The following is a 23,958-nucleotide window of genomic DNA, read 5'->3' as shown; positions in this document are numbered from 1 at the left end:
AATTCTCAATGCCTATCATAATCATACTGATATTTTACTTTCTTAATTTTTTTAAGTGAAGAAGAAGATTTTCTAAGACACATTTCATTGTCTAAACATATCCAACTTTCACCCACCCCAGAGTCTGAACCCTGCGGTCATGAATTTCACAATTTACGTAAAGAGCTCATTGCTTATTATAATTATGCTGATAGATTATCTGTTTGATGTCCATGAATGACCTGGTACACTCGATGTCTTCAAATTTAGGTACATTTTGAAAATTACCTTCTTTTTACTCTACTTTCTCTACTCTACCTTCGACTTTATCTTTTATGTTATACAACATTAGAGCCCCGCCCTTACACCAGAACCCCTGACCCAGGGACCATGAAATTCAATTTTGGAAGAGGCTCTCTTCCTCATCATATCTATGTACTTCATTCATCTGCTTCATACCCAGGAGCAGAGGAGAAGATTTTCAAAGAATTAATGCATTTTCACTATATAATCATAAGAGCCCCGCCCTAACACCAGAACCCCTGACCCAGGGACCATGAAATTCAATTTTGGAAGAGGCTCTCTTCCTCATCATATCTATGTATTTAATTCATCAGCTTAATACCCAGGAGCAGAGGAGAAGAATTTCAAAGAATTAATGCATTTTCACTATATAATCATAAGAGCCCCGCCCTAAAACCAGAACCCCTGACCCAAGGGCCATAAAATTTACAATTTTGGAAGAGGCAGTCTTGCTCTTCATAACTATGTATTTAGTTCATCGTCTTAATACCCAGGAGCAGAGGAGAAGAATTTCAAAGAATTGATGCATTTTCACTATATAATCATAAGAGCCCCGCCCTAACACCAAAACCCCGGACCCAAGGGCCATAAAATTCAAAATTTTTGAAGAGGCACTCTTCCTCATCATAACTATGTATTTAGTTCATCAGCTTAATATCCAGGAGCAGAGGAGAAGATTTTCAAAGAATTAATGCATTTTCACTATTTAATCATTAGAGCCCCGCCCTAACACCAGAACCCCTGACCCAGGGGCCATGAAATTCACAATTTTGGAAGAGGCAGTCTTGCTCTTCATAACTATGTATTTAGTTCATCATCTTATTACCCAGGAGCAGAGGAGAAGAATTTCAAAGAATTAATGCATTTTCACTATATAATCATAAGAGCCCCGCCCTAACACCAGAACCCCTGACCCAAGGGCCATAAAATTCACAATTTTTGAAGAGGCACTGTTCCTCATCATAACTATGTACTTAGTTCATCGGCTTAATATCCAGCAGCAGAGGAGAAGATTTTCAAAGAATTAATGCATTTTCACTATTTAATCATAAGAGCCCCGCCCTAACACCAGAACCCCTGACCCAGGGGCCATGAAATCCACAATTTTGGAAGAGGCAGTCTTGCTCATCATAACTATGTATTTAGTTCATCTTCTTAATACCCAGGAGCAGAGGAGAAGATTTTTTTAAGAATTAATGCATTTTTACTATATAATCATTAGAGCCCCGCCCTAGCACCAGAACCCCTGACCCTGGGGCCATGAATTTCACAATTTTGGTAGAGGGCTCAATGCTTATTACAATCATGCCAACAGTTTGACTGCTTGATGTCCAGGAGTAAAGAAGAAGATTTTTAAAGATTGCATTAATTTTGATGGTTTTAGCCCCACCCCTCAGGCCCCAGGTGGGCAGGGGCCATGAATTTCACAATTATTACTCCCCTTCACCCATAGATGCTATATGCCAAAATTGGTTGAAATTGGTTCAGTGGTTCCAGAGAAGAAGCTAAAAATGTTCAAAAGTTTACGACCGATTGACGACGAACGACGAACGACGAACGACGTACGACGAACGACGAACGACGACAGACAAAAACAGATAGCAATAGGTCACCTGAGTGACTCAGGTGACCTAAAAAAAACAAAAACAACAACAAACAAACAACAACAAAACAAAACAAAAATTTAAAATAAAAACCTGCAATTAAACAAAAATTAAAGTGCTTTAATCTAAGTTGCTAATTCATCTAAATCCACATTAACATATTGATCAAAAGCTCTCCAAAGCTTATGCTTTACGTTTTCATAAAACCGATTTAAAATAAGATTTCTGATCTGATCTGGCTTCCATAGATCTGTATTCACCTTCATATTTTGTAAAAAATAATAATTTTTTAAATCAAATTACTAATTTGTTATAACAAATTACTGATTTGTTATAACAAATTACTAATTTGTTATAACAAATTACTAATTTGTTATATCAAATTAATAATTTGTTATATCAAATTATTAATTTGTTATAACAAATTACTAATCTGTTATAACAAATTAATAATTTGTTATAACAAAATAATAATTTGTTATATCAAATTGATAATTTGTTATATCAAATTAGTAATTTGTTATAACAAATTAGTAATCTGTTTTAACAAATTGATAATTTATTATAACAAATTGATAATTTGTTATAACAAATTAGTAATTTGTTAAAACAAATTAATAAAAGATACTGCTGCGGCCCTATTACGCTTCCGTATAATGATCCTTCTTTGAGTATCAACATTGACTTTGACATATATGTATAGTTTTTCATAATGATATAATATTTAAAGTTAGTACTTTTTAAATGAAGAATAATGATGTGTACTTAAAAAAGTGGGCTTCATATTTTAGCGGCTTTGGCGCAGACAACGATGCGCTAATTTATGAATACCGCTAAGAAATCATCTATAACTACAATATACGCCACGGACATGTAAAGCGCTATTTCATGATTACACCAACAACTCCATACCCAGTGATTGCGCTAAATTTTGAATACGCCAATTTATATACACGTACAGTAATATCAAGAATTTTAAATTTTGTATTTAAAGTGACATTATTCATTTTTTGAATTACTGGTTATCTTGAATCGCAAGTGAATCATTTGTTTATTTCTGAAATTGAATGGAATGTAAGTTTTCATACTTTTAAACAAATCAAGAGAAATAGAAGAGGAAACAAAAACAAAACGAAATCCAATAAACAAAAGCAAACCAGTGTAACAAAACATATATAAAGAAAAAAGAAAAAAGAAAAAAAAAAGGAAAGAAACAAAGTCAACCGAAATTTGACTAAATCCTTGCCACAGAATTGCACACCAAAGGGAGGGTAGTAATGTGCATACAAAACTAGAAGCACAAGTCAAGGTTGGAAATTGTACACTTCTGATGCACCTGAAAAAATATTAACCGAATTCTCAAATAGCACTGCATAAATAAGCAAATGTCCTTGTAGTGTTGACCTGTTGACCTCAGGATACTTTCTTTGGTACCTTCCTGAAACAACGCAGTGTTAAATCACTACCCTTTCTCCAGTAATACAACACGTTTTTTTTGGAAGGGGGGCAACAATTTTTTTTTCTCAGAAACTTGGATTTAATAAAATTCCTCCTCGACTGCCGATTAACACTGCAGCAAGTATGAGATAAGTGTTAGATTACGAAAGGATTAAAAAACAACAACAAATGAGATTCGAGTACTGTACGTGTACATAAATTGGCGTATTCAAAATTTAGCGTAAATTTAGGGTATGGAGTTGTTGGCGAAATCATGAATTAGCGCTACACATGTCCGTGTCTTATATTGTGTTTATAAATGATTTCCTTGCGATATTCATGAATTAGCGCATCGTTGTCTGCGACAAAGCCGCTAAAATATGAAGCCCGCTTTTTTAAGTATACATACAGTATTTCAAATTTATAACATTTGATCCAATATCATAACATATTTAATAATACATGTTAAAGCATTATTCTTCTTTAACTTCAGAACAAAAATAACAAAGTTTAAATCACGTTGGTTATCTGTAAAAGTCTAGAGATGGGACTCAGCGCAAAGTAACTATAATGAGCAATTCTCAGTTGAGATCAAATTCCACAGGGTTTTCACATCTTGGCCTTCTGTCTTGTCTGTGTTTGTCGATTGGGACAGATAAAAATAGGCAGTTAGCTTCCTCACATGTTTCTCTTCGGAGACCCTCGGCGTTCGTTAAAGACCATCTACCACCATTAGAGTCACTTGGTCTAAAGTCTGGGAACGATCGTGATACACAGTCATTGTTATTTTTCCCTTTTGGGAGAAGTCGACTGGTGTTTAAAAAATCAGAAGATTTGTCTTTTTCAATGAAAGAGGACACAGTGTAAGAGTGGCGGGATCCCTTCCTCCACTTCATAATGGCCGACCTAGAATATACATAGCTCTCTCTATGACGGAGAGCGTATTTGTACCACGCCTTGCGGATTTCATGCAACACCTAAAAACAGAAAATGTATTTAATTCAAATAACAATCTGAAAAGCTTTAAATATATACACATTTGTCTTTCTAGTTGATCATTAATCATTATTTGTTAATAAGGCACATGTTAAAATTACTTAAAAGAAACAAGTTAAATGCAAAGGTTTGAAAATATTTGGACCCCTGTCTCGACTGTGATAAACTGAAAAGTATAGATATACACAAAGTTATGGTCGTATAATTTTTTCTGTAGATTCAGTGTTTCAAAAAATTAAAATTCGTTGGATTTTTCCATTGTTTCCTGATCTGACTCTATATCCTAAACTCTAGTATTATGTTTAGCTTGCATGATAAAACTGAATATCTGTTTACATTTATTAAAAATTCTTGGAAAAAATTCTAAATTCTTGAAAATTAATAAATTAAATCATCTAGACAAATTGTTATAAAAGCAGGACCAGTAATATGAGATAACAAAAAGTGAATGAGTCTAAAAGAACCAATTACTTGTACTTCCATGATCCAAAGAATATACAAGTCACCAAAAAACCATTGGTTGTAGGAAACGAACCAAAAATATTTTGATGACAATATTTTGATGATAGTACTTTATCAGTGAAGAATTTTATTTTGATATTATCCCCAGTCCCATTGTATGTTTTGCACGGAAAACCTACAAAATGTTATGAAGATTTATGTTTTATTTCTTGTAATATTTATAAAACTATTTTCAATTTAGTGTCCTTTTCAAAAAATATATCCATCTAATTATTTAATTATTTCTTATAAATATTACTCGGTAAATCTCTAAAACATCTAAATGTTTTATTAAGAATTCAGAATAAACAGAAAGTTATACTCACCTCTTCGTTAAGAAAACAGAACAAAACAGCTAGTATAAAGCCCTGAAAAAGAAGCAAGAATTTAATACATTGAAGCTGGAATTTTCTCTGCAAAAGTATTCCCTTGAAAGATTAGAAATTTCGAACAGCATGGATTTACAATTGTTAACATAAAATCTCTTAATTCTTCAAAATTTTACTTTCTAAGTGTGATCTTCCAGAGTGGAGGTGCGTTAACTCTGAAGGAATGCTACTTGAATAATTTTAAATCGAATTCCTCAATTTTAACGTTTGACTTAGAATATGTCCTTCAAGAATGGTTATATTTCAAATTATTTCCCTCGTTAAAATTCTTCTATGAAAGAAAGCATTATTTTAAAAAGCAAACAAAACAAAACGCAAGGAAAAGGCAATTTATATAGTTATTGTTTGAAAAAAAAACCCAGACCTATCCGTTTTGGATACTGACCTGGAAGGAGTTATAGAACATTTCTACATAAAGGTATGGGATGTCTCTGTCAACATCGATATCATTCCCAGAAAGGAAGGAAAAGACTATGTAACAGACCCCAAACAACGGGATCAGCACAACAATAAACTTAGCCATCTTCCTACAAAAATACAAAAACAATCAGAGTCACACTAAACTTAGCAAATTTCTTATAGCCTTTTAGAAAAAAGAATAAATCCCCGTCAGTAGGAAGAAAGAAAACCAGTGTTCAGAATAGACTACTTGGAGTGAACCTTTAATTTTTTTTTTAAAGGATTTAAAACTTTTAATGATCAAAGCTTTTCATCTATTTTCACTTTAAATAGTATGAAGTGTAAAGTACAGGAAAAATTAAGTTTGATTAACTTGATTATCGTTATAAAAATGGTTCTAGTAGCAAAAGGTTTTTAAAACTCATTTACTAGATTTTGATTTAAGTTGAAAGCTGAAGAAATCGTTAACTTAGAATTTATGAATAGTTTACATACATATCCTGTTCAAAAGTTGCTAAAATACTTTGAATGAGGAAATAGAATTATGTGGCATTTCATTTTTTTCATTTTTTCAGCGGATGTATTTAAATGAAAATGTCCTTATTACTGATTTTGTATGTACATGATATATAGCCAATGTATATTGGATATGGATTAAAACTCAAAAATGGATGAGGGCAATTGTGCACTCATACCAAAAAACAACAACAACAACCTCATTTTGCTCAGAATAAAGAGATGTGAGTCACCATACTCTGCAAAAAGGGATGTGAACACCCATTAATACCTTAACTTTACAAAGTAAAGTTTGCTTATCATACAGTCACAGATATGCTGTTATATTTTCAAGAAAGCCTTCCTTGACATCCCCTCTAACACTCTAATTATTATATGATAGCTTTTCATTGGCTTACCTCACCTTCCTCGCCCCAGACACACGCTGATTTTTCTGAACTCTTATGAATAGGACTTTCACAATGTCAAGAAAAAATATGAAGTTGATCTGGAAATTAGATTTAAAAATACTTAAATGTAATTATTGCACGTAAACTTTAATCTTATTTATATTGTTCACTTTCGTATGCTAAGGAAAATCTTGCTTCAGTTTGATTAAAAATGAAATAAATCTCATTATGGTATTGTTCATTGTGTAAATTATATTAATACACTGGGGGTATCGAAACAAACTCAGCCAATAACGTGAAGGAAATGTTGTGTATCATTTTATTAAAATACACACTTTTCTATATTCTTTCCATGGTTGCACAAAAGGCAATTGAAGTGAGAGAAGTTAATGATACAATATACATACTATGTAGATTGCAAAGAGGGGTCCACGTAAAATCCAAAGGTATTCCGGTGATGGATTCGTGTTCCAACAGCTGTAAAAAGTCTATTTGATAAATTATAAATTATACTCCACAGAGCAAATCTATCTATTGACAATCTTAAGTTTACAAAAATGTTACAGAGAACATCTAAGGTCCCTTATAGTAGATTCAATTGTTTAGATATTGTCTGATGCAAAATGTTGTCCAATCTGCAATGTGGAACAAATAAAGTTCAGATAAGATAAATTTACTTCGATAAAAGCATATTCGATAACCTTCCTTTATGGTTACTCTATCGTCCATTAAGATATAATGGCATATAACCAACTACTTTCTCAACTAGATGCAATCAGCCTCTGTAATATTTTGATTTCTGATCAGACTTACAAAAAGTCCTCGAGTTTAGCTCTGATGATGACCCAAGGTACAACAAATGAAAGGGGTCCCACTGAAAAGGAAATGTAATAAAATCCTTTACTTACTGGTGAATCTAATTATAAGTGCCAGTTAAAGAATATCAAGAGGTTAGTGATAACATGACAACATATCTTCATATTAACTACAAATTCCCAAAGCACGTCTATTTCACAATTTATATCTAGCTTTCTTCAAATAATAGAAAATATCAAAATCTTAATTCGTTTTATGTAGAGGAATTTATAATTTGCATATTTATACAGTTTAAGCCTCCACTTTTAACTTACACCATCCAAATACGACATACAGCTGAACTCCATGCTTTTCTGTAAACATGGTTTTATAAACCATCATGTACAAATATAGAGCCTCCATAAATATCCACATGGCACAGGCTGATATGGTGTAAACAAACAGAGTGAAAAGGAGCTTACATTCCCAATGCTACAAAACAAAAGGACAATAATTAAAGTCCAATTTACATATAATGCTATCACAGCTAATCAACATACACTTCGGTGTCCTGGCTTTGTTTTGGTTTTTCAATTTTCTATCTCTGCATAGATATATTCTTGAATTACTTTACTATAAAGGTAATTGATAGTTGTAGAAATTACCACAAGTAACTTACTGTATCGCCATCGCGGAAGCGTAGGACCCCACTGACCTCTTCTAAATCTTTTTTTAGACCCAGACCGTCCAAAAACAGAGTTTCTTTTAAAAAGGACATGAATGCCCTCAAAATAAAAGCAATGAACAAGTTGATGTGTAGTGTGTTGCTCTTGGATGAAAGTTTTCTGTAAAAATAACTAACTTTTATTACTAGAATAAACTAGAAGCAGCGGCGCACGGCCGTCCCCCTCGACGGAGGCAGACGTCCCAGTTTTGCTTTACGAGTATATAAAATGTTTTGCTTAAGATACACTCTGTATAAATTAATGAATTATTACCGACAAATAGAAATACAAAATATTATTTTTCTGTTGTCATGGCATGGATAATTCAGACAAAAAATTGCCAGTTGTTTCTTACAAACTAATTTTTAAGTATTTCATGCTAATTGAAGGAAATTAAAGTTGAAGATTTCTTTAATTCTTATGTATTTGACAAAAATACTGTAAACCAAGTGTTATTCGCGCAAGAGAAATATCTGCGAGTTTCGCTGCCTTCTTTCACTTGCAAATATTTATTGCCGCGAACTAAAACGAACTATATTTATTTCGTTGTGTATGTATGTTGGGTGACTCCCCAGTTGCGTAAATAGTTCGTCGCGGATAAATTTCAAACTGACAAATCGGAATAAAAGGTGTCGTTGATAATCTTTGCTTTGCAATATAACATGTATATTCATATAAATGTGCGTACATGCTTTATATTCAACGTCTGACATTTTAGAAATTAATGAGGAATGTGAAACTAGAGCTTTTTCCTACTATTAAAGAACAGTTTAAAAAGAACCATCTATGCAATTTGACGTTAATGACTAAAACAATTATATTTAATATCCTGCTTCAATTGCTATGTTTATCATATGTCACAAAGTACTTTGGAAACGATAACAATGATAGCGAATTCATTAAATTGCTTAATTTACAACACCATCTAGTTTCCACGCAAAAAAACCCCCCGTAAAAGTAATTGTTGATAGGATGGCGAAATTTACATATTGATGTCGATGAGCCCATAACGTGGCTATAACATTAGATTAAATTCACAGAGGTCAAGGATATAAAATCTTTACCTGCAGCATAACATAATAAACACGGCAATAACCAGAGAACATAAGGAGACTCCGTATCCGATGTTATACATAAGTCTGATCCGTGACAGATGGTCCTGTAACGACAAATCATGTAAATCATGTGCGAACATAAAAGGTGTGAACAATTATTGAATTCTATTAAGTAATTCTTAAGAAGGGTATGCATTTAGGAAATTATAGATAGGAATCCGTCAATATTAACTACTTAAAAGCATATGAAAAAAGAATTATGTTACCATATAAGCCATTGTTGAGTACATTGTTGCCTTTCTTTAGTTCTTTAGAGATAGACACATTTAATGGGGACTTGGTTCAGAAGGACAGAAAAACGGACGGGGTGGTTTTCTTAGAAGAAGAATGGAGGAAAAAAAAGACGGAAATCGGTCTCATAAATGCCGTAAAGAATACAAACTGGGAAAAGGGCAAAAACACGGACTCCTTAAAACACTAGATATAGGATCAGGTGCCTAGAAGAAGTAAGCGAACCCTGCCTACTACAGCCGCCTCGAGTGATCTGTATTGATCAGGTAAAGGAAGTAATCAGTAATCAAAATTAATGTAGAAATAATGGCCTAACAGTTGATAGGAAACATTTAAGTCAAAATACGACCCCAACGATAAATTATTTTAAACTGTTCATAGAATTTGTAAAATACTGACATTAAACGAGATAGTTGAAAGCCCTGTAACATCATCTTATTTGTAAGCCACTGCCTGCTCCAGTTAAAAAAAATCCTTCTGAGAAGATAACATGCTCCTGTGTATCAAATCAGCTAGGAGACATAGTGGAAATTAAAGATGGAATTCATCCTGTCAAAACTCTAATTTAGTTGTTAGTCTGTCATTTACACCAATAGTCAAATATCCAAGTATGAAACATAAATGGTAGACTCTTTTGTGTCTTTTATCTCGAGGTCTGTTGGATATATCGAGTCCATGGATCAAATTATTTGGTAAACTCCTTGATGTCTTTTACCCCTGGGTTTGTTGGATGCATTGGTGGTAAACGGGAACAAAGTTTGTGAGATAGAAAAAAATAGAAAACATTGTACTGAGATATGTATAATGGGGAAAAACTGCTTGATTAGACGTTTCCGGTTAAAATTTAAAATCTGTACATTGGATATATAAATGAAACAAAGGGAAAGAAACCTACAAGTAGATCATTAGAATAAATATCTTTCTTGTTCTTTACGCAGTCGCTGAAGTCTGTCCAGCTGACATTACGTCTAGGAGGGATGTACCACGTACCATTCTCTAAACATTGTCTTTTGGCGAAACCTGTGGAGCAGATGCAAAATTAAGTCACTTTGATAAGTCTCTGTATATATGAAATTATTATAGTCAAAATGTCTATAACGGTCAAACAAATATATCTATTTGGTTCGTTACAATAATTATTGAATTAAATCGAACAATTCATGTAAAAAAAGTTGAAATAAAAATAATTTCATTGTACATGTTTTGAATTATTAAACGTAGAGCTGCTTTAAAATGTGCTTAAGGATAACATTTACGCAGACGAAACTCCACTGATAGGAATGAAAATCGCCTACTGTGCATTGTAGACCAAAGAATGCCTCTCTATTATACACTTTCACACAATTAGGTCAATAAGTATTTCTCAGAAACCTCTCCCCCCATAAAAACATAAACTTTTAAACAATGACAAATACTTTTGAAAATACAAAACTCTTCGGATAAGTATATAATGAAGATAAGGATAGTGTTTCTAAAATAGATGAACATTTAAAGTTTAATCCGTAAACTTTTTAAATGCCTCTGCTGATTTTCTAAATTCTTCCTTTTAATCTGATTTTATAAAAATCTGAATAAAATATGAAGATGAGCTTTTATCTTAATAAACTGTCACGGATTCCTGAAAATAACAGATGGGATCAGGTGCCTTGGAGGACTTAATAATCGATGTTGACGGGTTGCCGCCTTCAGCTCTTTTTTCTTGATTGAAAAGACAGATAGATCCGTAGTCAATTCAGTATGGAAATAATAGCCTAAAAATTTGTATTAAAAAGTCAGTCTGCATTCGAATAATGACAGGTTGCAATTGCAAACAAGGTCATTGTATTGACCATAAAATTTTATGAATCGTTGACCTAAAGTAGGGCATTGATACCTTTAACTTATATGTAAGAAGCCTGCCTCGGTTTTGAAATTGATTTTACACAGAACATGCTCTTGCATATCGAATCAACTGGGAGACATTAACACCATATGCAGATGATAATGGTATAAGGGAAGTTGACGATAGCAAAGTTGAATTCATCATGTTTATCATAAAGTTTAGTTGTTAGTCTAAAATACTTATATGCCTTTTAAGTAAAATATTTGTTAGACTCTGTGTTGTCTTTTATTTCAAGATCTGTAGAATATATTAAATCAACGGAAAAAATGAAGAAAAATTAATATCATTAATTTATATCATTGCGGCGGTGTTTTTCCTTTGATGTCCACTGTTTTTATTTTTGATACATCATGACTAACTGTACTCTAACAACCATGCTCTATCAAGATAGAACACGCCAGGGTAATGATACAACAATTCCAATGATCCTTGACCTTACATTGATAAAGAATATAAACAAAGTAGCTGACTTTATAAGCAAAATACAAGCACATATAAACATAGTGAAGGTATACCTTTCCTTAGGTCTACATAAAAAATTCTAAATTTTGCACGTCAATTTTTAAATCCAAAATGAAATTCACGCAAGCTCATTTTTATAAATGAATGTTTTCGTCCCTCATAAACTTGAAGTGTAACAAACCGCACACAATGTAGTACAGGGAGCGAGGTGGAAATTCCTTGTTTTCTAATTCCAACACAAATCGCTGCATCCAGTAATTTAGAGAATCGCTGTTCATCTCGGTCAAAAGTGGACATTTTCCCGTGCCGCACGCCACTCCTTAGCTTGAACGTTACGAGTGTTAGGATATTTTTTGAGAGTCTATCAAACGCTGAATTTCATAATCGAACACTTGTACAAGCCTTTCATTTTTCGTCTTCGTGTCGACCTCAGGACTGGTGAAATTAACGCACTCAACTCAGTCTCCATCATGTCTAAAATATCTCCTATATCGAAATCCATAATATGTTCAATTTTTAGTTCCGGTAGATCAAACGTCATACTTCCCAAAGAATCTTCAACCTACATCTGGTTTCCTAACTGATCTAAGGAATTTTCCTTCATAATTTCGGTTTCCTTGTCTATAAGAATTGTGAAAGCATAAAATCACAACCGTCATCTATGGCGTTCAGAATATGAATGGACGAGGTAGAAAAGTCAAGAAATACAGCGCGCTATACTTTTCGAATCACGTGCTCTTTTTTCATTGGTTATATATAAAATGCTATGATGAAATTTTGATAGATCATGGTTAATTCAGTGCATGAGAATATGTAGTTGAATTACGTGCTATTAAAGTGAAATTGATAGATCATGGGTAGCTCAATACTTGAGAACAATGATACAAAACATATAGAGTACCTTTTAACTCGTGAATCTTCAGATATCAGACTCGGGGGACAAGCCCCCTCGTCTGATATCTGAAGATACACTCGTTAAAAATTCTCTATATATTACTGATAAAACTTCATCGATTTATCGCTATGTCGATAGAAGGCCACAACAAGAGATTTTTTCGTTCTAGACGTTTTTAAATGAATTCTGCTTCATAAAAAATACAAAAAGAAGTCTGCTAATAAAGCAATAGGATTAGTACCGATGGGAATTCCAATAGCTTCTTGGTACAATTTCTAAAACGAGGTAAATTATTGACAAATAAGTTGATGAAACAAGAATATCAGCTGTCTCGTTTAAAGTCATCATTTCGTAAGTTCTTTGGTCGATACAATGACCTTGTCAGCAAATACAATTTATCATTGAGTCAAATGCTGACTGACATTTTTCATACTAATTGTTAGGCCATTATTTACACACTGAATTGTCGACGGATTTTTCCATTATTTCCCGATCATGACAAGGAGCACACGGCGGGTGTGACCGGTCGGCAGGGGATGCTCACTCCTCCATGGCACCTGATCCCACCTCTGATGTTTGGAGGTCCGTGTTTGCTCTGCTCCTATTTTGTATTGTATAATGGACTTTTGAGCTTGAATACTGTTCGTTATCTCCATATATTTCATTCTTGGTAAACTATTGATGGCCTCAGTTTATGTATATTGCACTTGTTTTGTTGGTGTTAAATTAATATGAAGTCAATTATCAAATTTGTAATAAATGTTCATCGATATTTTGGATTTTTTTCATTGCATGCCATTCCTTCATTTAATATTACCTAGGTCTTAATACATATAATATTTGCAAAATTGTACGTAAAAGACATAAAAACGTAAACGTTCGGAATAATATTGTAAGAAAAACAAATGTTAAAATTGAAAAAAAAACTATTTAGTCCGAAATTCCTCTGTATTACTATTATCTATCTTCGACCTTGCATGTTTTCTTAAAAAATTTAAACCTTAAATCTTGATACTGATAGTGATCCTCTACATGGTTATTTTGTCTAGTTAGGAAATTTTGGACTTTATATATTGTACTTAACTGCAATCCATTTCTGTCAACTAAAACCCAGAATAAACGTCACTATAGAAGGAAAAGGGGTTAATTTTTCATACTGTTTATTTAATAACGCTATATAAAGTATTTATTCTATCATACTATTTAAATTAGATTTTCCTGCTGTTGAAATTTACCAAAAGTAGAGGGAGAAGGTCTATTAAGCTTCATAGAGTAGCATTAGATTTGGTGATCCGCGATTACCGGAACATTTATTTAAGAATCTTACAAAATACCAAATTAATGTTTACAACAATTTCCAGGCAATATTAGATCAGGCCAGGTTAATGACTCCTCATATTCAGGCAAATAAATTGATGTTACAGGCCTTTCATCTACATGGATCTTGCTTAAAATCAACATTTCTCAAATTCTAGGTCCTTCTACTGACTTTGTATGCCTGCACAACCTTGGTTGGTCGTAGAATGACTGAATTATTTCCGACCAATCGTTATATAATTTTTTTTCTTTACCAATTTATCTGATCAATACAGAGAGCTTTCAGGAGAGTGAGCTGTCGACAAGGGATGTTTACTCCTCCTAGTAGGCACTTGATCCCATCTTTGATGGTTCAAGGGACCCGTGTTTTTGCTCTTTTTACGATTTATTGGATTTATGAAATTGAACTATTCGTTATCTTCACCATTTATATATTTCTACCGTAAGATTTGGCAATGTTTTGTACGAACCGTACGCATTAAGGTCCTATTTATAGGCAAAGCAATGTTTAATAAATACCTCATGTTATAAAGCACAAACAATTCCATGGTTATATTGTGTATAAAATCCTCTATGTAGACAGGACATTGTTTTATAGGACGGGCAATGTTTTATACATACCGTCTGTATTAAGGCCCTTTATGTAGACAGATCAATGCTATATATATATACTGTCCGTATAAAGGCCCTCTATGTAGAGAGGGCAATGTTTTATACATACCGTCTGTATTTAGGCCCTCTATGTAAGACGGGCAATGTTTTATACATACCGTCTGTATAAAGGCCCTCCATATAGGACGGGCAATGTTTTATACATACCGTCTGTATTAAGGCCCTCCATATAGGACGGGCAATGTTTCATACATACCGTCTGTATAAAGGTCCTCCATATAGGACGGGCAATGTTTTATACATACCGTCTGTATTAAGGCCCTCTATATAGGACAGGCAATGTTTTATACATACCGTCTGTATTAAGGCCCTCTATATAGGACAGGCAATGTTTTATACATACCGTCTGTGTTAAGGCCCTCTATATAGGACAGGCAATGTTTTATATATACCATCTGTATAAAGCCCCTCCATATAGGACGGGCAATGTTTTATACATACCGTCTGTATTAAGGCCTTCTATATAGGACGGGCAATGTTTCCTCGCTACTGTCCCTGCTAGAGTTGCTTCCCAGCACATAATTTGATCCCAGATAGGTTCACAATATAAACCTGAAATAGTTGTATTATTTTTTAGGTTAAAAAAATACAAACAAATCACACTTAAGACTTATCAATCTTTAAAAATGAAGTACATGTACATGTATTTCGCAATCAGAACTGCTACATGGCATCCTATCTTTAAGATAATAATTATGAAAACCCGTATATTAGAGAGAAGAAATTTAATCTAAAATTTTGTACTAATCCCATTGCATAAAAAAATTAAAATGAATCCAAAAAGTATATTTTGGACACGGTGACTCACGGAAATACTGCTTGTCTAGGGTGCACAGTTGTAAAGAGTAGAGCTGAAGCGGTTTGATATCCTCCGACATACTTGTGTTTTAATACATTAAAGAATACACAGTTCAATCACTGACAGTTAATGTTTAAAAACCACAACTTGGACCGAGGGACCACAAATTCTGATCCATCGATTTCCCCCCAGTCTGAGATGAAACCATAATCAAACGATATCCATTTACACTTAATATATATGTGTGACTGAGCGGTTCATTTTCTCCTTCTGATGAACGGGAAACTATCATTGTCAACAATTAATATTTATAGTGCGTGAATGCCTATAGATAATAATTATCACATGACAAGCAAGCGTATCTTTAAAAAAAAAAATAATATTAGGATTGGAATAATCACAGTAGTTCAGTGGTGAACACATTATCATATTTAAAGACAAAATGAATGAGGTCTAGTAATTATTTTTACTTTTAAATGTGTACATGGTGTTTATAATTTAAAACAAGTAACAACATTTTATCGCAGAAATGAAATTTAGGTAAATATAATTGTCGTTGGTGTGTCAGTTTTATTGTTACTATAAGAAATATTTATTACATTACACATTAGCATATTGAATTAATTTTCACATTGTAAATGATTACGACCTGCAAAATTGGAGAGAAAGTGTACAGTCATTTGTACAATACATTGGTGATATAAAAACCCACAATCTATGAAATATAAAAATCATATGAAAATATATAAATACAAAATATAAAAAAACCTATTTTATTGGTTAAGGTTATTGTGTGAAATCGGGGTCTATGTAAGGTTTTATATATAAAAAAGTCCATGGTCCTCATATGACCAATTAACGTATCAAAACTGCTATGCAGAACAAAATGTACTAATTGTACACAAATATTTCTGTAGTCAATTATATTTTACATCTTTAATGAATTCAAGTTTTTGGGACATTTAACTTTACTAGAGAAGTTGAAAACGACAAAGTTAGACGACCTCATATTCATAATATCTGTCCTTACAATGCATCAATTTATAGATTTGGGAATGACAATATATATTTTGTGAACTTTCAGGGATAATAAAAAAAGTTGCTAAAGAAAATGATGAAAACTGTAAATATATTCCTATTAAAATGCACTTTTTTTAATTATTGACAGTCAGTGCTTTAAAGGGAGGATAATAAATTAAAAATACATGTAAATATTAAATGGGGTTTAATTGACTTCCAAATCCTCTGTTGGATGAGATATTATACAATTCTATGAGGTTTTACATCACAATGAAAATAACAACAGATTCTGCTTTTAGATGAGACATTGTAGCATTCAATGTTGTTTTACATCACATTTTAACTGACAACAGATGCTGCTGTTATATAAGACATTGTAGCATTCAATGTTGTTTTAATTTGCTTCACATTTTAACTGACAACAGATACTGCTTTTAGATGAGAAATTGTAGCATTCAATATTGTTTTATATCACATTGTAACTGACAACTGAACCTACTGCTAGAGGAGACATTGTAACTTTCGATGTTATCGTACGTTTCATTGTAACTGACAACAGAATTTAATTATTTATTAGATATTGTAGTGTTCTATGATGTTTGACATTGTAACTGACAACTGAACCTACCGTTAGATGAAATATTGTAGCTTTTTATCATGTTTCTGCAGCTATTGTTAGCAATGTCCATCTTCTCCATTTGCTCATACTTCTTTCTTGAAGTCTGTAAAAATATAATTCATAGGTGTAAAATTACGCAAATTCACAACAAGCTCGCTACGTGATTTATGTATTTCGCTATGATTAAGATATTCATGCGTTTAACAAGATACAAACATTAAATTGTAAACAGTTGATAAAACCTACGTTTGGAAGAAAAGTAAATACACGACTAGATCCCCATTTCTTATCCATTTTTTGTTTAAAGAACCGAACAAAGATATCAAGTTTCTTTTCCAGTATATAATCCTTTATATTATTCCTTGGTCCTTCGGATGAGACCGTATAAACCGAGGTCCCGTGCTGGCACGAAAATGATCCCTCACTGCTCGATGACCCTAAGTGCCGAGTAAAGATCTAAATTTGCAGCCCTCCACCGGCAAGTGTAGGCGTCTCAATATGAGTGAAAAATTCTCAAAAGAGACGTTAAACAAACGAAAAAAATCTACATTATTCCTAATATTTAATCCTGGCTGGATGACTGAATGACATACTGAAGATGTATAACGTGGAAAGTATACGGAACCTTCAGTTTTTTCTCGAAATAGCAAGACTCAGATCTGACAATGGCAATAAGGCATAGAACAGACCCTATCATTCAATTTACACATTTGATCCAAATGAAAAAAATGATTAAAATCTCATGTTTCAGAGATATCAACATAAAAATCATTTAATTTCGAAAAAAAAGAAAAAAAGAAAAAGATTTTATCATAAACATAAAAATATTTTTAAAGCAGAAAAAAGCTAAAGCTTATATCAACAAATAATTTGAAAAAAGATACAGATCACATATCATGCATTCCAGAAATCATATAATAATGTCAATAGATATATTATGTATTTTCTTCCGAGGAAAGAAGAGAGATGAGCGTGTGACAGGTATGAACTGTAATATAAGCTTCACACCATGTTCCTTTCCAACACAAGGTACATGGAAATCAGAATGAATGCCTCATTAACCGACTTTAAACGGTGCATTTGTCAGTATCATTAAGAAAAAAAATAAGGTTCATTGTCTCTTTTAAAAAAAAAAAGAGGGATAACTCTCACTGGAAAAAGGACGACCAAAAAAAAAAAAAAAAAAAAAAAAAAAAAAAAATTGACAAGTTTCGAGGCTTTTTTGTCAAATTAAGCTGAGAATCTTTTTATTTTAATTTCATTTTATTCATCACTTAAACTAAACCTCGAACGTCTTTAGCATTAAAGCATAATTATATATGAGTTGACAGAGGGATAAGGAACTTTATATACCTGACACATACCGTATATACTCGCCTATAAGTCAGTCCACCTATAAGTCGGTTGTATTTTTTGAAGTTATTTTGGAGGGATTAGCCATTGACCCGCTTATAAGTCGGTACAACATTTTGCCAGAATAGGTTGACAATTTTATATTTATGCACTTTTAACCTGGTTTCAATTAATATTTTTCGAAATGACGCCAATATTTAATTTTAAATCATTAAACAAATAAGTAATGCACTCTTAAGATAGAAACAAAACCATTAAAATAAGCAAATACTTGTATTTTATGTATAATCTTTGTATGCATAAATGATTATATATATCCAGACTTTGTTCTTCAATAATCATCGGAAATATATATAAAAAAAAACTACATTTCACCGTCCAGAAAAATACCAGTCTTTTTATGACTCGCCTATAAGTCGCATATAGAGATTTGGACCAAAATTTAACTCCCAAAAAAACCGACTTATAGGCGAGTATATACGGTACACATTTCTACGTAATCTAAGCTGTGAAGTAATCCATTTCATTAATTTGAAATTCAATATCATGAAAACCTTGGATTTACAGGGAATATATTTTTTAGGAAATTTATTTAATTCTAAATTTATTACAGAACAATGGTTCAGAACAGATTTACTTAATAATTCAAAGAATCCAAAGTCCTTAAAGTAAGCCATTTTGTAAGTAAATGAGTTTAATAATCAGGGACCAAAATTTAAGAATAAAGGAAGAAACAAGCTGGCAATATGTTATCAGTGTTAACTGATAAATCAAAGAAAAATATTTTCCTCTCTTATTCAATGGTCTTACCCTTTTTTGATTTTGAATCAATTGTGTCTCGTTATAGATTTTTGCCAGATATTTCATAGTAAGAAATAGTTCTAACATAAGAAGATTTGAAAAAATAAGTAATATTCCTTCAAAATGATTATTATTTGAGGAAGTTAGTTTAACCTTAAATCAATTTCATTTAAATCATGAAATATGTGGAGAAAACGAACAGTATTCAAGCTCAAAAGTCCATTGAAACAATACAAATCGGGAGCAGAGCAAACACGGACCTCTAAAATATATCAAAGGTGGGTTCAGGTACCATGGAGGAGTGAGCATTCCCTGCCGACCGGTCACACCCGCCGTGTTTTCCTTGTCATGATCGGGAAATAACGGAAAAATCCGTCGACAATTCAGTGTTGTCAATGATTCTTATCCTTAATGTCCACAAAAAATGACCTTGACTAAACCTTCTAAAATAATGCGATCAAATTTAATTTGATTGATCACAGCATTTCGAGATACTGTCCTCTTGAATCTGTGAAAAGTTTGTTTTTAATATAAGAAGAATTCATCCTTGAATTGATCCAACATTTTTCATCCACGTTGTGTGCTTCACCTAGGTCAATATCAAACAATATTTACCACCAATAAAGTCCATAATTGTATAATATTCAATATTTTATAGTGTATTGGTTGGGTAATTGTAAGATGACCATATTAGTGAGTTTTGATGTAGCATATGCCTCGAAAACATTTTTAATTTGTTACCTGGGTGGATTTTCTTAATTTTTCCATAAGAATTGAATTCTTTTGAGACTTTAGAAATTGCTTCAAAATTGAAGATGCGTGTCCTACCTTCCTTAGTTTGTCAAGAAAAGGCACAATAATCAGGGAACAATTCTAAAAGCTGTAGCCAAGCTTAATAACTATAATTGAAAGTTCAAGATATAACAAATAAAAAAAGTGTTATGTGACCTATACACAACTTTCACTCCCTCACTCCCATTTAATCAATGAAAAGGGATGTTTAATATGCAGCTACTCTTAAAACATTTTCAACTTGACATTATATGCATTTTCCTTAAATAATATATATATAAAATGATAAGGAATGCCATTTTTTCTTTTAGAAGGAAGAGTTAAGTCAGTTGACAAGTTAACGTGGCGAGAGGAACCGAATACATCTCTGCCTTGTACCAGGATCAGCTTGACATACCAACTGGTATGGGACCAGGTGTCAAGACTTGACACTGTTGACTCTGGTAAGACAGTGGTACAATCAGTGGGACAGTGATAAAAAATATTCAGGGTCTGAGCTTCACTTCAATCTGTGGTTGATTTTATAATAATAGTTCATGATGCTTTCCACCCAGAATGAATAATTTTGAATAAGTGTGTCAAGGGTTAATCGAATTACTGTAACTGAGTACAAAATTTGTTATGGGTTTGTCTTGTATATTTACTGAGTAATACAATTAATACAAATTTCTTGTAATGTTTTGTTTCTTTGTTCTACCTCTTATAAAAGCTGTATAGTGATGTTTTGACATGCGACTGGTCTCAATTAGAAGTATTTTTCATTTATATTAAGACTTTATGATTGACAATTACATCCGATGTTTGTTGTTTATTATCGTACATTCTTAAAATTGAAGTGCATTTATAGATGGCAAAAATGTCGAACGAAATATAGTTCTTTATTGCATAGCTTCTTGATTCACAAATCATTTCATATTTGAAATAACAGAAAAAAATACCTTCATTAAACAGGAAAAATCTAAAACTAAGACAATTATTGAGCAGTTTCTCTCTGAAGAACCTCTGCTCATATGTAAGTTGCATTTTACATGAATTTTTCAAAGTCCCAATAAATATAATTTTTTATTGTTTTTCTTAAAAATACAGAGATCTAAAGTAAAATTGGGGTTGTTTTTTCTTCGTCTGAGTTAACCGTACAAATATAAAGGAAAAAATTTAAGGTTCATGCGTAATCCACAAAAATGAGGACAAGTCAGGAGTCGCGACATGACAAAACCCTAAGGCAAACCCTACGTTGAGAGTAACCCTAGCCCAAGCCTTAACACTTAACGCAACCCTGACACCCTAACCCTTACACCAGTCCTAACCCTAACACTGACCCAAACCCATACGTCGTACACCATATCCTTACTCGTGTCCTAGCCCTAACCCTAACCCCGGGGTTAGCGTTAGGGTTTGATTCTAGAAATTCTAAGGTTATCACAATGTGTTTTATCATTATTAAGCATCGTTGGACAAAATTTCTTAACATTTGAACAGGGATGGGGTCAATTACATAGGAAAGTAATTAATTAAATTACAATTACTTACCCAAAACTTCAATTAAATTACCATTACCATTACAAGGATTTTGAAATGTAATTAATTAAATTACAATTTCTTTGCAAATGTAATTAATTAAATTACAAATTACATTAAGAAAAACTTACAAAAATAAACAATGATAAATAGTCATGACGGTTCATTTATGTTCATATAGATTCAGTTAACATTATTTACATTAAGTAAACATTGTTTAGATGTTAATGAAATTTTTAAATGTTGTGTCCCCTAACCTACATCTATCAGGATTAAAGATTTTTCTGCAACAATGAAGATATTTTACACTGGGGCATTTGTGACAGGAATACATAAATACTAACTAATAGCAAGTTTCACGGCTAAATTAATCCTAAATTTTTGGTAATCGAAAAAGTGGCAAAATTGGGAAATGTTGTTGACTTATTTATTTGTTGATTAAAGTGTTAAATAGTGGACTTGTTCCCCATATATACATGATATATATCTTTAAAAATGATTAAAATTCCAAAACAGGTTATTTCTGTATATAAATAGCATCAAAAATTGAATTTGATCATCAGTTGGAAATTGTTACCTGAATTTTGGGAAAAAAGAACCAATTTTCAACTGGGACACAGTCCTTTTACAGGACCTGGATGCTGTTTTACCTTAATTTATGTGTCCATTTTTAAGCTTTCTGATATATTTATGCAAAACAATGGATGTGTTTGGCCTTGTTTCCTGCTTTTTTTATCATCCTAAGCTATACATCTCAAAATGTTAGTATTTGACATATTGTGTGTCAAACTACTCTCTTCCCAAACATTTTTATTAAAATAGAAAAATTGGTGTTATAACACTAAATTATATATTTTAAAAAAGATTTGTGGGAGGACACAGTCAATGTGTGTGTACAAACTACCATTAGGTAAGGTCAAAATGAGTGTAAAATTTCTATTTAAGTTAAGTGTCAATATGTACATGACCCTAAGGCACTAATTAGCACCTGTAATCACTTCTTACACAAGCTGTAGATATGGCAAACAAAGGATTAGAAGCCATTGGACTAGATATTTTAAGTGTCAATTCATAAACAAATTAATCGAAATTATTAATTTTATTTGTACATTATAAACAAGGTACGAAAGCCTATTAGGATCAAACCACGGTAAAAAAAAAATTAAAAGGCGTTATAACACCTTTTCAAAAGGCGCTATAACGTGAAAAAAGGCGTAATAACGCCTTTTGAAAAGGCGTTATAACGCGGAAAAAGGCGTAATAACGCAAATAAAGGCGTAATTACGCCTTTCCAAAAGGAGTTATAACGCGAAAAAAGGCGTAATAACGCCTTTCAAAAAGGCATAATAACGCCTTTTGGAAAGGCGTAATAACGCCTTTTGGAAAGGCGTAATAACGCCTTTTGGAAAGGCGTAATAACGCCTTTTGGAAAGGCATAATAACGCCTTTTTTCGCGTTATAACTCCTTTTGGAAAGGCGTAATTACGCCTTTATTTGCGTTATTACGCCTTTTTCCGCGTTATAACGCCTTTTCAAAAGGCGTTATTACGCCCTTTTTCACGTTATATCGCCTTTTGAAAAGGCGTTATAACGCTTTTTAATATTTTTTTTTTTTTACCGTAGTTTGATCCTAATAGGCTTTCGTAACAAGGAGAGAAATAAAATTTAAAAAGTTTTGAAGAAAAGGCATTTTAAAGAGGAAACACCAATTCACTAAAAAAGAAATTACAGAACATTTTGACCTAAAAATCAGTTAACCTCTTTTGAATAAAGTGTATGGGATTTGAAAAAAAAGGGGGGGGGGGTATTTCTCATTTATTAAACACCAGTGTAATTGAATGTAATTGAAAAGTAATTGTGAATTACATGCTTTTTTCAAAAGTAATTAATTAAATTACAATTACATGTAATTGAAAATTGGGCCAATTTTACATTACTTTCAATTACATCGAAATTTGTACATGTAATTAATTACTGTCAATTACCATTACACATTACCATTACCCCATCCTTGCAATTGAACATTATCATGCATTGGTCCAAATGAAATTTCTTTCATTCATTATACAAAAAAAAATATAGGCGCAAATATTTAAAACTTTAATGAACTCAGACGAAGGTATTGCTGATATTTTATAAAGACTATCAGAGCATACTATAAGTCTGTAGGTATCATAAACTGAATGAAAAGCCGATCCTCACTATATAAAGTTTCGGGTTCCACACATTAACGATACAAACTCTATGTATATCTGTAATTTTGAGTTTGTTTGAAAGTTTGCACCAATGTAGATTTTCTAAAAAAATCTCTTAATTACTACAATACCTAAATTCAATTATTTCATCGTATAACTGCCTGTTAAAAATTAAAAATGCCATAATTCCGTCAAAAATCAATGAAGCGGAAAAAATGCAAACTTAATCTGTAACTCATGAAGGTAAAGTCACA

The 23,958-nt window shown here is 32.4% G+C and overlaps 1 protein-coding gene across 3 annotated transcripts in view; it reads right to left on the bottom strand.

The window, feature by feature from the left end:
- Positions 1–3,513: 3,513 nt before the first annotated feature.
- The window catches only part of LOC133193838 (secretin receptor-like), an 89,835-nt gene continuing 69,390 nt past the window's right edge, over positions 3,514–23,958 (bottom strand). Inside the window, exons 1-13 of one of the 3 annotated variants that reach the window (XM_061329765.1) lie at positions 17,292–17,561; positions 17,055–17,148; positions 15,049–15,159; positions 10,275–10,399; positions 9,098–9,192; positions 7,988–8,153; positions 7,644–7,800; positions 7,327–7,387; positions 6,921–6,990; positions 6,523–6,611; positions 5,595–5,736; positions 5,147–5,188; positions 3,514–4,300 (exon numbers count right to left, since the gene is read on the bottom strand). In XM_061329765.1, coding sequence (XP_061185749.1) covers positions 3,905–4,300; positions 5,147–5,188; positions 5,595–5,736; positions 6,523–6,611; positions 6,921–6,990; positions 7,327–7,387; positions 7,644–7,800; positions 7,988–8,153; positions 9,098–9,192; positions 10,275–10,399; positions 15,049–15,159; positions 17,055–17,148; positions 17,292–17,339 — 1,596 coding nt within the window. In that variant the 5' untranslated portion in view covers positions 17,340–17,561 and the 3' untranslated portion in view covers positions 3,514–3,904. Of the gene's footprint in view, positions 4,301–5,146; positions 5,189–5,594; positions 5,737–6,522; positions 6,612–6,920; positions 6,991–7,326; positions 7,388–7,643; positions 7,801–7,987; positions 8,154–9,097; positions 9,193–10,274; positions 10,400–15,048; positions 15,160–15,415; positions 15,640–17,054; positions 17,149–17,291; positions 17,562–23,958 lie in introns of those variants that run through there. The other 2 variants (XM_061329764.1, XM_061329766.1) reach the window with 2 other exon arrangements.

The sequence above is a fragment of the Saccostrea echinata genome, unplaced genomic scaffold (genome assembly GCF_033153115.1).
Source record: "Saccostrea echinata isolate AGI-Se365-2 ecotype Australia unplaced genomic scaffold, CSIRO_AGI_Sech_v1 ptg000028l, whole genome shotgun sequence".
Lineage (NCBI taxonomy): Eukaryota > Metazoa > Mollusca > Bivalvia > Ostreida > Ostreidae > Saccostrea > Saccostrea echinata.
The sequence above is the reverse complement of the archived record's forward strand: the minus strand, read 5'-3'. Positions and strand labels throughout refer to the sequence as shown.